This window comes from Schistocerca nitens, chromosome 8 (genome assembly GCF_023898315.1).
Source record: "Schistocerca nitens isolate TAMUIC-IGC-003100 chromosome 8, iqSchNite1.1, whole genome shotgun sequence".
Lineage (NCBI taxonomy): Eukaryota > Metazoa > Arthropoda > Insecta > Orthoptera > Acrididae > Schistocerca > Schistocerca nitens.
This window is the reverse complement of record NC_064621.1, coordinates 113,986,515-114,003,043: the sequence shown is the minus strand read 5'-3', so window position 1 is coordinate 114,003,043 and position 16,529 is coordinate 113,986,515. Positions and strand designations below refer to the sequence as shown.

The 16,529-nt window shown below is 44.7% G+C and overlaps 1 protein-coding gene across 1 annotated transcript in view; it reads right to left on the bottom strand.

The window, feature by feature from the left end:
- The window catches only part of LOC126198839 (myogenesis-regulating glycosidase-like), an 85,849-nt gene that overhangs the window by 5,054 nt on the left and 64,266 nt on the right, over positions 1–16,529 (bottom strand). Inside the window, exons 3-4 of the mRNA XM_049935418.1 lie at positions 14,636–15,624; positions 2,769–3,203 (exon numbers count right to left, since the gene is read on the bottom strand). Of these exons, the coding sequence (XP_049791375.1) occupies positions 2,769–3,203; positions 14,636–15,624 (1,424 nt within the window). The remainder of the gene's footprint in view (positions 1–2,768; positions 3,204–14,635; positions 15,625–16,529) is intronic.

Genomic DNA, 16,529 nt, shown 5'->3' with positions numbered 1-16,529 from the left:
TTTATTTTTATTTTATTTTTTTACTTCTGCGTCTAGCAATCTCCCACAAACTCGTCACATAATTTACTATCTGATGTTTTCCACATGGTCGTAGCTACGCCACTAAGCGGAGTGTGCATGTCAGTATAGACTGCCCGTTTCGCGTCCACGCTTCCACACTTCAACGCCTGACCTACTACCGACGGGAAAATAAGTATTACTCACTTGATTTTGGCACTTGTACTAAGAGGTACTAATCAACCTACGAACATACTATTCCTAATAGCTATAATTATTTGCTTACAGATGAAGTGAATACTGCTGTAATATTGTTCAGTACGCCGTCCTTAGTCACCAATAGAAATGTGTGCACTTACAGCTGTTATATCGTGTATATATACACTGAAGCGCCAAAGAAACTGGTATTGGCATGCGTATTAAAATACAGAGATATCTAAACAGACAGAATACGGCGCTGCTGTCGGGAACGCCTGTATACGACAACAAGTGTCTGGCACAATTGCTGGATCAAGTACTTCTGCTACAGTGGCAGGTTATCCAGATTTAAGTGACTTTTAACGTTGTGCTATAGTCTGCGCACGGGCGATGGGACACAGCATCTCCGAGGTGGCGTTGAAGTGGGGATTTTTCCGTACGACCGTTCCACGAGTGTACCGAGATTATCAGGAATCCGGTATAGCATCATATTTCGACTTCGCTTTGGCCGGAAAATGGTCATGCAAAAACGGGACCAACGACGACTGAAGAGAATCGTTCAACGTAACAGAAGTGCAACCCTTCCGCAAATTGTTGCACATTTCAATGCTACGCCAGCAACAAGTGTCAGCGTGCGAAGCAATCAATGAAACATCATCGATGTGGGCTTTCGGAACCGAAGGCCCACTCGTATAACCTTGATGACTGCAGGACACAAAGCTTTACACCTCGCTTGAGCTCGTCAACACCGACATTGGACTGCTTATGACTGGAAACATGTTGCCTGGTCGCAGCAGTCTCCTTTCAAATAGTTCCGACGGACTTAGGCAATTCCAGCAGCACAATGCGACATCAGACACGTCTAGAACTGCTACAGAGTGGCTCCAGGAACACTCTTCTGAGTTTATTCACTTACTTACAAGGGAACCTCCCCTTCGCACCCCCCTCAGATTTAGTTATAAGTTGGCACAGTGGATAGGCCTTGAAAAACTGAACACAGATCAATCGAGAAAACTGGAAGAAGTTGTGTGGAACTATGAAAAAAATAAGCAAAATACACAAACTGGGTAGTCCATGCGCAAGATAAGCAACATCAAGGATAATATGAGCGTACGAGCGCCGTGGTCCCGTGGTTAGCGTGAGCAGCTGCAGAACGAGAGGTCCTTGAATCAAGTCTTCCCTCAAATGAAAAAGTTTCTATTTTCAGACAATTGTTATCTGTCCGTCCGTCCGTGCGATGCGAGGTAACTGCGCCGTAGTATGGAGACGCTACACCTAAACAAACATCGGAACACACGACGTCAGTCGACTACAGCGCAAGAGGAATCGGTTGACCTATGACCTTGCGATCAAATGTTTTCGGTTCCCATTGGAGAGGCACGTCCCTTCGTCTACTAATCGCACGGTTTTGCGGTGCGGTCGCAAAACACAGACACTAAACTTATTACAGTGAACAGAGACGTCAGTGAACGAACGGACAGATCATACCTTTGCTAAATAAAGGAAGTAAACTCTTTACTCGATGGAAGACTTGAACCAAGGACCTCTCGTTCCGCAGCTGCTCACGCTAACCACGGGGCCACGGTGCTGCTGAGCTCTGGCTATCCTTGATGTTGCCTATCTTGCACATGGACTACTCAGTTTGTATATTTTGCTTATTTTTTCATAGTTCCACGCAACTTTTTCCTGTTTTCTCGACTGATCTGTGTTCAGTTTTTCAAGGCCTATCCACTGTGCCAACTTATAACTAAATCTGAGGGGGGTGCGATGGGGAGATTCCCTTGTCAGGCTGCCAAAATCGCCAGACATGAACATTATTGAGCATATCTGGAATCACTTGCAACGTGTTCTTCAGAAGAGATCTCCACCCCCTCGTTCTCTTACGGATTTATGGACAGCCCTGCAGCAGTTCGCCGTTTTACCTCCGAGGATGTCTCCCGCAGTCGGAGACGAAACGTCAGGAGAGAGTTTTATACTTCGACCACGGCCTATCAGCCCGGAAGTTTTAAGTGAAGAGCCCTGCAAGATTCATGGTGTCAGTTTCCTCCAGCACTACTTCGAACATTAGTGGAATCTATTCCACTTCGTCTTGCACTTCTGCGTGCTCGCCGGGGCACTACACGGTATTAGGCAGGTGTACCAGTTTCTTTTGGCTCTTCAATGTATCTTCGTAGCACAACATTAACCACAATGACAAGAACTGAATATTATTCAAAATTTGTTTCACATACACTGACAAGGAAGCCCTTGATTGCGAAGTCGCAAGTTCAGTCTTTCGTAAGGCTCATTTAACAGTGTCGTTTGAATAATTATGAGAGGAAAAATATTAGCTGTTAATGACTCACCACGTGCATCAGGAGGGCGACAGAAATTGAATTTCCGGCAGTCGCAGAGCTCAACCTTCTATGGGGTGTAAGTATTACACTTCACAAAATGGACTTCCTTGACATTCACGAAATGTTCAAAACAAAACAAACCTGTGGTATAACTTTGGCTGTGGTCACAGAAAGCTTTCTTGGCACTACAATGTTTACACATATATTAACGTTTTGCCGCAAAGTGCGTCAGCTTACCTCTTGGTCGAAGTCCCAGGGAACGTAGGAGAATTGTATGGTGGGCATGAAGACGTTGGCCTGCAGCCAGCGTATGAACAAGTCCTTGGTGGGGACGGCTCCTTTGTAGCCGTTCCCGCCCACCATGTCTGGCAGCACGAAGTTGTGCCCGACCATGTTCATCTGCAGCAGCGTCGTCACCAGCGACTTGAGCCCGTTGTCGATGGTCCACGCGCTGTCCTTGTCGATCATGCGGAAGTAGACGGGCACGTGCTGACTGCGGACGCTGGCCCTCACTTCGATCATGGGCCCGAACTGGGCGGCGGTGTTCACGTAGTCCTCCGTGAACTTGACAGGGTTCAGCTCCACGGGGTCCATGTCGGGTAGCTGCGGCAGGTAACTCGTCTCGCCGGCGTCGAACTTGAACGAGTCGATCCCGGTCTCATTGCGGAGTACCTGAAATGATTTTCGCACCACACCGCAAATCAATGCGGGGAAAAATGGAATATGTCGGTAATGTGTGAATGAAACCGTCTACTTCGGTGGTCGCCAAACTACGGCCCGAAAAAAGTATCTGTGCGGCTCACGGTTGTCAGACATATTTTACAATGGTACGCTTCTAGCAACTAACAGCGCAAATCCAAAAACGTCAACTAACGTTAAGACCGACTTAAGAATGTAATTTTCTTGATCAGTAACAAATAAAAATACTTACAGAGACAGTAACATTACAAGACGCGCTATACAGGGAGTTACGAAAAGGTACGGCCAAACTTTCAGGGAACATTCCTGACACACAAATAAAGAAAAGATGTTATGTGGACATGTGTCAAAATGGTTCAAATGGCTCTGAGCACTATGGGACTTAAAATCTGTGGTCATCAGTTCCCTAGAACTTAGAACTACTTAAACCTAACTAACCTAAAGACATCACAAACATCCATGCCCGAGGCAGGATTCGAACCTGCGACCGTAGCAGGTCATGTGTCCCGAAACGCTTAATTTCCATGTTAGAGCTCATTTTAGTTTCATCAGTATGTACTGTACTTCCTCGATTCACCGCCATGATTTCATACGGGATACTCTACCTGTGCTGCTAGAACATGTGCCTTTACAAGTACGACACAACATGTGGTTCATGCACGATGGAGCTCCTGCACATTTCAGTCGAAGTGTTCGTACGCCTCTCAACAACAGATTCGGTGACCGATGGATTGGTAGAGGCGGACCAATTCCATGGCCTCCACGCTCTCCTAACTTCAACCCTCTTGACTTTCATTTATGGGGGGATTTGAAAGCTCTTGTCTAGGCAGCCCCGGTACCAAATATAGAGACTTTTCGTGCTCGTACTGTGGACGGCTGTGATACAATACGCCATTCTCAAGGGGTGCATCAGCGCATCAGGGATTCCATGGACGGAGGGTGGATTCGTGTATCCTCGCTAACGAAGGACATTTTGAACATTTCCTATAACAAAGTATTCGAAGTCACGCTGGTACGTTCTGTTGCTGTGTGTTTCCATTCCATAATTGATGTGATTTGAAGAGAAGTAATAAAATGAGCTCTAATATGGAAAGTAAGCGTTTCCGGACACTTGCCCACATAACATATATTCTTTCTTTGTGTGTGAGGAATGTTTCCTGAAAGTTTGGCCGTACATTTTTGTAACACCCTGTATATTAACTGATGTTCGTAAATTCGGCAGGGAACTAAGGCAAGTTTAGAGTTTACGTCAAAGACAAAGTGGTATGTAGCGCGTCAGCTGCGCGATTAATAGACGTTACAGGGGAAATTTTTTATTGTTTCTTTTCCAATGGTGATAACTCACGAGTGTGCTCAACTAAAACCTAGCAGCTGTTGCGTTATAAATGTCAGACGGGTGTAACGTGGATTCGTGAATGCGCCTTACAGAGACTGCCATCTCGAAATGTACTGCATGCTCGTAGCAACTAATATAAAATCAAATTAAGATTATTGTAATAAAATCCAATGTGCGGAAGAAAAATGACATTCAAAACATTTATCAAACAGTTTTGATCATATGTCATACTACAATCACTGTTATTTAATAATATAATATACTAACTTATGTTGGTTCCCAAGTTATACTAATATTGATAGAGAAATGTATGGTAAAGTGGCCTGGACGTGAAAAGCGACTGTTGCATATTTAGTGCTTGAACATTGCTGCTGCCTGCCAGGAGTAGTCAGACTACTTCTTTTTTACATCATCCGAGAAGCAGGTTTCCTGGACACCCCACCTCTGATATCCAGGCAGGATTCAGTATTAAAGACCCTACCAGTTGAAGTCAGGGAGTTTGACAGACGAAGCTAGTTCCGTTAATTTTCAGTAAAAACGTCTTTTTTAGTCGCCTCATGTAAGATAAGTCATATATATAGTATTGTTGTTCCCTCATTTATATCGAGAGCTATAATTTTTTACAGTATCATTGTTCAAACAATCTTTTGGCGCCCAAATGTAGTTCCTTGTTATTTATTTCTGTCTGACAGTGACGTCTAGGGATCATTGATGTCGACATGCCAAGGTGTTCGCCCGAATAAGAGTTACTTACTTCCAAAAAACACGTATAATACAACAGATAAAACTGACTTCTAATTCCTTCCTACAAGTTATCGTCCACAATTCTTCCCCTTTGTCAAAATTTTGAATTAACGGCAAGTAACTATTTAAAGCCGTCACGGTACTGTTATATTTAGCCTAACACAATAGCTCGATTGAGAAAGGTTTACTGCAGCCTATTAGTATTCTTTAAAGTATTGGGGTGTAAAGATGCCTACAAAATGTACCTGCAAACCATAAAAACAAACTTGGAACCTTATTCCCATGGCACTGGCCACAGTTCCCTCTTATGCACGGAAGACTGGTCACTATGTAAGACTTCAGAAGGACGTATGTATTTTTAACAATATTTGGTGTGAAACCTTTTAATACATAGATTCAAAATGTGCAACCGTAAGCTTCTAACAATAATCATGGCTTGATGAAAGTTGAATTTTCCTCATCATTGCCATTTTTACGCCACCCCGTCCCCCCCCTCCCCCCTCTCCCCTAGTATGCGGCCCGAGGTGTCACCCCACAATGTCAGTATTGGATAATAGCCAAAAAAGTTTGACAAATTGGTTTAGATTGCTTAATACACCTCTGTATTTACAACATCGTTTCCACTATTGCCATTATGAACTCTGTAATTAAAATTAAAGGCGCATAAGAATGAGAGGTGTTTGTTGCACATTATCACGCTACAAAATACGAAAAATTAAAAAACTGAAAAAGTTTTGAATGTTCACTCAGCAAAACTTAGAACTCGTAGAACAACTTTGAGATTCATAAAGATATACATATATACTAAGCGATCTAGACAGCTTCATTCATAAATATCCACAATGATCGCAGACTGAGTTAGGAAATTTATTTCCAATTTTTTAATAAAACCAGTAGGTCGGTAGTACAGAAAATTTGCACAATATCATAACATGGAAGCTGCACTAAAATTACCTTGAAAAACCCATTATATACCTGGTAGAAGCATTCTTTTGAGTAAGACTACAGGTGGTGCAGGAACAGAGAATAGAACTGAATTAGTACAACTGTTCGCACAGTGATAAATGTCGATATGTTGCACGAAATTCAAATTGATCACTGGGGAAGCGCAATTATATCTATGTTAACATCATATCCGCTTACCGCTATCCGCACTTGCTATTCATTCGCAAATGGATGTGACAAGAATTTACTTTCAGGACGCCGAGTTCGCCTAATTTCAGCGTTGTGATCTCCATGCATGATGAATGCTGACGGAAGCAGTGTGTTTCTGGACGTGTTTGCAATGTGGGCTCTCGCAAATTCGTGAGAAACCTGTTCCGCGGTGCAAAATCGCTTTTTTGTACCTTCTCACACTTGTAATCTCCCAATTCTATCAAGTCTTTCGGTTGCACATTTAAGAACTGATGTATTTCACCTAGAAGTGCAACGTTTTCGTCAGGTTACACTGTGGGCACCAGGCACAATCGGGCATGGTCACCAATGACTGGAGTCAACATGTTAACAAGTAAATTATTTATTTAATTTCAAGTTGCACCACAAACTGGCACAGACATCGCCGTGCTTGTAAGGTTGCTCCTTGCAGTTTAAATAATGCTTACTGCAGGGGTGACATCGCTGCGCGTTCTTACAAAACAACTCTCGCACAGAGCAATTTTTACAGTATTTAGTGATACTTTTACGCTGACAAAATAAGACCGTGACGAGTGGTACAGCTCGTCAATAAATATTTCTCTCACAACGATTAATCCAACATAAATGTACGAAACCGACCAACAATAGTCAAAAACTGATCAGATGAATTTTTAAGCGATCTGTTTCGTGTCCTTACGGCTCTTTCAGTCCATCTGAACGAACAATGTGCCTTACCAAGGCTAAGTTTCCATGGTTGTTCTTGTAAGGAATATAAAACTACAGCACAACTTGAAGCACAAGACAGAGCCCAGAACTATTATCATGCAACAACCACATCCTTCCGCCACTGGTCACTGTACTGTGTCATCAGCTGCAGCAACCGCTCCTGTGTCGACAGGTCTGGGGCCGGACCAGTCTTACTCAAGTCTCAACAGTCGGATCCGCTGCAGATAACAACAGTCGGTCGTTGCCTCTATTCTAGATCGTTCGGCGTGCCATACAAGAACTACTACCACCAGGAATTCAGCGAACAGCAACGGTATTTATACTCAACGAAACCAGCCCGTCACCTTGCGGTAGCTGTTAACGTCATGTGCACCCAGTCTGTGACGGGCAGAGACACTGCAGTGATGCGCTCGTTTACCAACACCAGGTTCCCAAACTCTGTGCGCTCCGTTTACTCGGGGCTGCGAAGGGTCCACCCATGCACGCCCCTGGCGAGGTATCGGCGAGAGCCTTGCGTGTTCAGCACCACTGGGCGTGGCGCAGTCCGGCGTATTGACCGCAGAGCATCCACTCAGTTCTGTTATCCACACTGTCCTTGAGATCACCGCACAGGGAGTCACTGAAAGACAAATTCACTTTGCACATAATCTCTGTTCAGTACGACGGCCTTACGCCACCTTTCTGGGAGTGCTTGTACGCCCACATGCTACCACTCCACTGCTCGACTCGGAGCCAGCGTCTTGCTGCATCAGTAACTTCACCGTCATTCACGTACTCTTTCCGCGTTGTGCATCATCCTTTGGGCCAAGGAAATGGAAATAGTAAGGAGTGAGATCCGGGCTATAGGGTGGACGAAGAAGAACAGTCCAATTAAATTTAGTGAGCTCCTCTCAGGTGGCTAGAATTGTGTGAAACCTTGCGTTGCCATGAAGAAGGAGAAGTTTGTTCGTGTGTTTCTACCGACGAATACACTGAAGCCGTTTTCTTTTCATTCCCTGAGGGTAACACAATACACTTCAGAGTTGGTCGTTGCACCATATGAAGGAAATCAAACAGAATAACCAGTCTCAGAAGACAGTCGCTATGAACTGGCAAGTCCATTTATTATCGCCTTTGAGGCTGTTAGAAAGAACATTCTCACGATCACCTTCGTAACGCGCAAGTAATTCTGCACAGTTGGTCCTTCGTTGCTCTTTATGGAATTCTGCTATGCGGCGAGGAATACAGTGTGCACACACCTTTCAGTACCCCAGCTAGTGGACGAGTGTGTCAGCACTACCAACATAGACATCCAGTTGAGCAGCGAGGTATTCGATTGTGACCCATCGGTCACCTCGAATCAGAGTATCCGTACGTTCCAACATAGCAGGCGCTACAGCTGTGTGTGGCCGGCCGGCACGTGGGAGATTGGAAAGGTTTGCGTGATCTTGCTGCGATGATGACAGATGTCTCGCCCAACGACTCACCTTGCTTTTGTTCACTGCCATGCCTTCACCTAACGGAACTTCATGAAACTATAAGGGCTGAAGCGGGAATCTTCCACTATGTCCGACAGCAAATTCCGTATTTTTTCAACCGAAATTGGCAGAGAAAAAAAATGTGTTGCATTACCTATTGAATGCCCCTCGTGATTTAGGAATTGTACTTACTGATTCCACTTCAGGATGAAACGTTTGAGAAAAAAGGAGGCGTGCTGCGACACACTATGGTCCCAGTCAGAAAATGGTGCAGTGGGATCAGGGTCAGAAACTGCATGCGGTTGCAATAGTGCTCCCAGACGCCAGACTGCACAGCATCACGCCGCACTGTACCTGGCGGCTTTACTGCCCCCAACACTCAGACGCTATATTAACGCCATCTTTGTTCTAACATATCTTTCAGGAGCGAGGGAGGGGGGCGGGATTTAGTCAGTCTTTTAACTGATTTAAAGCAGACCGTATTGTCTTCGCCTCGGAGTAGTCTCTCCCATAAAACTGATGCCATACAAGGATCCCCCTACTACCACTAAGCTAGTAACATATATCTTCTACATCAACAGCCGCACTCTGCTAAACCGCTATCAAATCCATGGCAAGGGGTTCTTTCTATGCTACCAGTTATTGGGGTTTCTTCCTGCTCCAATCACATGCGGAGCGTGGGAAGAATGGCGCCTTTATTGGCACTGTAATGGATCTAATGATGACCTCTCTATCCCTATGGGAGCGATACGTAAGCGTTTTAGTACATTCCTGGACTCATCAGTAGCTGCCTATTCTCGAAACTTTCTAAATAGGCTTTTACGATATAGTTTGTGTCTATCTCCAGCCGTCCGCCATCTAAAGCTACATCTGCATCTAAACTCTGCAAACCAGAGTTAAGTGCACTGCAGATACACCCTGCTGTACTAATTATTAGGGCTTTTTGATTTTCCATGCGCGTATGGAGCGTGGGCAGAACGATTGCCTAAATGGTTCTGTGCGTGCTGCAATTTGTCCAGTCTTGTCTTCACAGTCGCTATGGCAGAGATAAGTAGGGCCTTGTAACGTTCTTCTACATTCGTCAGTTTAAGATGATTTCAGAAAATTTCTAATTTTCACGGGGTGTTTGCGCCCATATTCAAGCGTCGGTCATTTCATTTCTTTCAGTATCTTTGTGACCCTCTCACATGGGTCAAACAAATCTGTGGCCATTCGAGCCTTCCTTCTCTGTAACCATTCAATGTCCTCTGTTAGTCCTATTTGGTACAGGTCCCACACACTTAGCAATATTCTAGGATGGGTCGCACGAATGATTTGCACAGTCTCCTTCGTAAACTGACAGCATTTCCCTAGTATTACACCAATGAAACGCAGTCTGCCACCTGCTTTACTTGTGACTGAGACTATGGGGTCATTCCATTTCACAATCCCATAAACTTTTATACTCAGGTACACGTACGTGTTGACCGATTCTAACTGTGACTCATTAATACTACCTTTTCCCCGTTTTGTGAAGTTTTCAGTTTTACGTTTCTAAAACACTGGAGCAAATTGTTAGTCTTTTCATCTTTTTGAAATCTTATCGAGAACTGAATATTTTTGCAGCTTTTCAGTTAGTCTTCAATTTTGTTTATTCCACATATGCATTTCCTTCTCGATTCTGTGGATAATCTGCTCAGTAACAATATTATCAGTCTATTTGTTTTTTGAGCGTTCTTTTTTAACGTCACATCTGAAGCATTTCAGTTCTCTTATTTATCACTTTTTACCATAGTCCATTACGATGTTTCTTCGTCACATCGATTTTAGTTCATAGTGAATGGGGTAATGGAGAATCCAACTTGAGAGGAATGATATTTTGGTTCGAGAACTGCAGTTTAATGTTATTGAACCAGGGTTCCTCCAAGTCTCACAAAGAGCACAATAGACTTCACGCTGAAAAGTTCCACTAAAATTTGTCACTGGGCAATTATAGATCACCTATCTCTTCCTGACAGGGAAACGCTACCTCCTTTTGCAATCTATGTCTCTCGTATTTTGTCAAAATATTAATCGAATCACCAGAATAACGTTTTACCTCGACAACAGAGCACTGCAGATCACTACGAAGAACTACTAAATGCAGACGCAGTGCTAAGGAGGCCACTATAATTTTACTTTCCTATAGCGCATTGTTGACGGTCAGCGACATTCTTTTTCTGCTGTTTCAAAAGGTACATATTATTTGACCCGGTATCGCATACCTATCATGGACACTCACGCATCTACACTCATGCTCATAAATTAAGGATAATTGAAGAATGTGGTGCCACACAATGTGGCACTACACGAAACTGGCGCTAACAGCATAGGTACATAGGGAACACACGACAGAGATCTGTAAGTTCACGGTATTGGTGGTAAGTTGAGAAAACCGACCCGAAACACATGTGCTACAAAACGCCACTGTTTTCCGGGCATGTACCCTGACATCAATGTGGGATATGATCATCATGCACACGTACACAGGCCAAACAATGGGCTGGCGTACTCTGGATCAGGTGGTCGAGCAGCTGCTGGGGTATAGCCTCCCATTCTTGCACCAGTGCCTGTCGGAGCTCCTGGAGTGTCCTAGGGGTTTGAAGAAGTGCAGCGATACGTCGACCGATAGCATGGGGTTTAGGTCTGGAGAACAGGCAGGCCACTCCTTTCGCCTGATATCTTCTGTTTCAAGGTACTCCTCCACGATGGCAGCTCGGTGGAGCCGTGCGTTATCATCCATCAGGAGGAAGGTGGGGCCCACTGCACCCCTGAAAAGGCGGACATACTGGTGTAAAATGACATCCCGATACACCTGACGGTTACAGTTCCTCTGTCAAAGACATGCAGGGGTATACGTGCATCAGTCACAATCCCACACCACACCATCAAACCACGACCTCCATACAGGTCCCTTTCAAGGATATTAAGGGGTTGGCATCTGGTTCCTGGTTCACACCAGGTGAAAACCCGGCGAGAATCGCTGTTCAGACCATACCTGGACTCGTCTGTCAACATAACCAGGGACCACTGTTCCAATGGCCATGTACTGTGATCTTAACACCAGGCTTTACGGGCTCTCCTGTGACCAGGAGTCAGTGGACTGCACCTTGCAGGTCTCTGGGCGAATAAACCATGTCTGTTCAGTCGTCTGTAGACTGTGTGTCTGGAGACAACTGTTCCAGTGGCTGCGGTAAGGTCCCGAGCAAGGCTACCTGCAGTACTCCGTGGCCGTCTGCGGGCACTGATGGTGAGCTATCGGTCTTCTTGAGGTGTTGTACACTGTGGACGTCCCGTACTGTAACGCCTGGACACGTTTCCTGCCTGTTGGAATCGTTGCCATACTCTTGAAATCACAAGTTGTGGCACACGGAGGGCCCGTGCTACGACCTACTGTATTTGACCAGCCTCCAGTCGCCCTGGTATTCTACCCCTCATAACGTCATCAATATGTGTTCTTTGAGCCATTTTTAATACACAGTCACCATTAGCACTTCTGAAAACGTCTGCACACTTACTCGCTGCACCGTACTCTGACATGCACCAACACACCTCTGCGTATGTGGGCTGTTGCCAGCATCACAGTGTGACGACCGCAGGTGAAATGCACCGCATGGTCATAGCCCGAGGTGATTTAAACCCGAAAACCGTCCACCAGAGCGTTGTTTCACCATGTATCAGCATTATCCTTAATTTATGAGTATGAGTGTAGTAATTCAAACGTATAGGAATGCAAATTGATGACGAAATCTTCTTGGGCTTATATACCGGTAGCTTCGCCAGAATATGGTGACACACTGCGGGATTTCAGCGCAGCCACCTGGCTGCAAGTCCGAGAAGATTCCGTCAGTAGTAAACGCCGGGAAAGTTTACACACACGTGCTAAAATCATATTCATAAAGCTACCAAATATGCAGCAACCAGTTGGGAACCACATGGAGCCCACCATTCATAAAAATCATATTTACCATAATTACTGAAACTTTAAATGGTAATCAATGGACATATCTAAAATAATACAACAAATAAGTGAGGCTGGTATATTAATGGACTAAACAAGAATGAGATAGCCACTATTCACCACCTTAAAGCCTCACCCTAAAAGCTTAGTTTACAGCTCCAACACTTCTGCTCCCATCGACAACTAGAAGAGAGTACATGTTCCTACCTAAACCTGTTTCTGCACTTCCGTCGAACTATCACACTCAGTCGAAATGTGGCATATAATGAGACGCGAAACAGCCGGGTAGTTGGTTTCAGCGACCACAGCTCACTGAACACCTCTGCCAGTCACTCTTCCTTTCACAGCCGGATGGGTCTCTGACACGTGTACTGGTGCCCAACAGAAAAATCCTTCTAGAATTTGCAAATACGTTCCCGTGGACACCAGTCATGGTATGACTCCTGTTTGGCTTGATGTCAAAAAATACACCCGTCAAGTGAAGCCTGATCAGGAATACCTGTACTCTGGTCACTTCAGGCAGGATTGCAGCATCAAAAAAAGTGGGTTCACTCCCACTAAGACCACACTGAAAACGACTACGAGCTGTCCATACAAGGTGGTTATTAACCTTTTAAACCAAGGTTTTTCCTATACGGCTGGAAAGGCCTACACCACGTTAACAAATTAGAAATGTATGATCATACCGAGGTTTAAAGAGGGATATTTAAATTACTTCATTTCTGGAGGCTGGAAACAAACGAAATTTAAGAAAAAGCGAAAAATCTTTCTTCCCTCCTCCCTGTGAAATGCGACAACTTACTGTAATATATCCTATCGCTAGCAGGTGATGCGTCATGTGCCGCAGACAACGCAGAATCCAGTTCTCTCATGAAGAATATGAACGTTTCCACCGACTTCAACAGACACACCGCGGCATCTTAAAGTTAAAACCAGATTGACCGGGAGGCAAACGATGATAGTCAAAGCGATGACATTGGTTTCTCACTAAAGCAACGACTGTGCATCTCCTACCTGCCAGACGGACCTTCCCAATCGTCTCCTCTAGACCTTTTGTGTTCTGGGATTGTTGACACGATCTCTTCTTGCGTACCATAATTATTCGTTGACGTCTCGCTTCACAACGCCAAATAACTTACAATAGTGAAAATAACCCTTTGTCATGCACAAGATAGTACACTATGCATGCATGTGGGTGTTGTAGATGTAGAGCTGAACAAAAGTACTGTCGGACTCTGACCCGATGCAGTGTTAAATGTGTCTTTACCGTCTCAGTAAAATAATGACAACTCATGTGGCCTTTCATGGTAAATTTGCGATCCAAAACTGCTTATGCACATGGTCTATACCATACTTTTGAGTACTGTTATCATTAGGTCTGTCAGACAACGCTCACTGTACGACGGCTGTGCCATTATACGGACCGTGATTTCCGACACAGCGTATTAAAGCTGGAGTTTGAAGGTGAAATTTGGGATCCTACAATAGTGGTGTGAAGTGGACGCGGTAGGCACAGAACGGATTGTTGTAAAATAGTCTGTCACTGAAGTCACCACCACTGGTTCGGCTATATAAGGACAAGGACATCGTCTTCGCGGCAGTCATTTACCACCTACCGGTGACCTAGGATTATCCTGGCGAATACTGGTGGAAAATTTACCATTTGACGTCTGTATAAGGTCGATAATACAGAACCTTCGGTCCGATCATTTATGTCCGTTTGTCGGTTAACGGTAGCCCAAAGGCGATTTTTCAGCAAGGCAGCGCACCACCTTATTGATTCCGAACAGAGTCCCCTCCGTCCACCCATATATTCTGATCTCTGCAATATTGCAGACTTATATTACGCTATGGAGAGCAAGATCCATGAGTAACTGGCGGCGTTTGATCGGCCATAGATCAGCCTACTGCCTACGCCGCTGCCGACATAACGACAATAGGAAGTCCTACAGAGAAGCTGCCTCTAACACTATTGCTTATGAGTGCAGATGCGTCAAAGAAACTAGGAACCTGAAATGATGGTACTTACCCAGAGTCGATTCGCCCACCACGCTGCTGCTTCAGGATTAGTGAAGTCGATGATATGGCCGACTCCATTCCACCAATTAGTACTGGAACTACTGTTAGTGTCATTTACGAAGTAGCCGTTCGCCATTCCCTCCGAGAGGTAGGGCTCGCATCCGCGATTCACAAACGGATGTATCCAGAGGGTTACACGGAATCCTAAAGCGTGCAGGTCATTTGTGAGTGTTTTTATGTCAGGGAACTTGGTCGTATTAAATTCGAAGCTTCCGTAGCAGGTTTCCCAGTTGTCGTCTATTTCTATTTGGGTGTTGTTGAATCCATAGGCGAGGACCTCGGCGGCCATCTGCCTGACCTTCACGTCGTCGACGTCAACCTTGTAGCGCGCCCACGTGGACCAGATGGGGTGTGTGGTCATTCTCTCGTCTGGGATCCCCGTCGGCGTGCCCAGGTAGTTCTGCACGGCGAACTCGTGGGCCTGCCTCGCATCGTCGAACATGCACAGGTCCCACTCCAAGACGGTGAGCGGTCTTTCTGACGGATACGGATCCTGGTTCTTCGCAATGAAGCACAAAGCGTCGACCGAATCGTTGGTATTCTGGTCGATAAAAAGAGGAACGTGGGCTGGAATATGGACGAATCTCCCATCAGAGAACAACCAGTAACGCACAGCAACTCCGACGTGGTCTGATTGTTTGGTCACGTACGAATACTGGCTGTAAACGTTGTTCTCTATGGGCCAGTACTGCCGGTACTGCTCGAGGCCTCCAAAGATGTGACTACCCGAGTGGTTCTGGCAGCTGGTGAGGACTGCCGTTGAAGAGTTGACCCACTGCCTGAAGGTAGCACACTGGCTGACTCTCTCGTTCCTGCGGACGGTTATTTTAGTCCTGCTGAAGTGGAAGCAGTCTTCGTCAGAGTCACTCTCAGAACACGCCGCAGGAAGGCCTTCGTCGCTGGGTGTCAGAATGTAGCCCAGCTCAACCTCACGGCCATCTGCAACATGTAGTTAGTCATTTTATTTACAAGTATAGAATCAGGACCGCGTATAACATGCAAAAGTACAGGTCATACCAAAAATTTTAAAACATTTAATGATGTTACTCTGTGAATGAAATTATAGAGAAAGGCTTATCACATGCTGAAGTGATGTACAGCAAATAGTTGGAAAATATTCTAGGCTGTGTTGTCTATCAAGTGACACATGCTCTAATAGCATTCGTAGATGTGAAGTACAAGCTAGAGCATGGAAGCCAACCCATCTAGAAAAAACAAGGGGCTGAGAAGATAACACACACATTATCTGAGATAACAATTTTGATAGCTGTCGGCAGTAATTACGAACTTCCTCCATCATAACTAAACTTCTGTCATTACATAAAAATAAATTATTTGATCAAAGTACTTTCTTTTACTCTCAGTACATACGTAACAGATCTATTTGTCATGTCGAATCACACATTTTCGCTCAGCTCTGAAATCAAAGTATCTCATGCTTCTCTGCAACGCAATGAAAAATGTGTCTTCCACTGATACTAATGAGTAGTGAGACATATGGTTTGTTTCTTGTGACTTAAAAGCTATACCACATCATGGATATTTAGTCTTGATATACATTACGGAATCTTCCGTTTACTTCATACTGCTTTTTTTTATTACAAAATGAGTGTTATACCTACCGAACAGATAGAAAAAGTGTATGAGGATATTGAAAGGGTAATGCAGTATGTAAAGGGGGACGAAAACCTAATAGTCATGGGCGACTGGAATGCAGTTGTAGGGGAAGGAGTAGAAGTAAAGATTACAGGAGAATATGGGCTTGGGACAAGAAATGAAAGAGGAGAAAGACTAATTGAGTTCTGTAACAAGTTTCAGCTAGTAATAGCGAATACCCTGTTCAA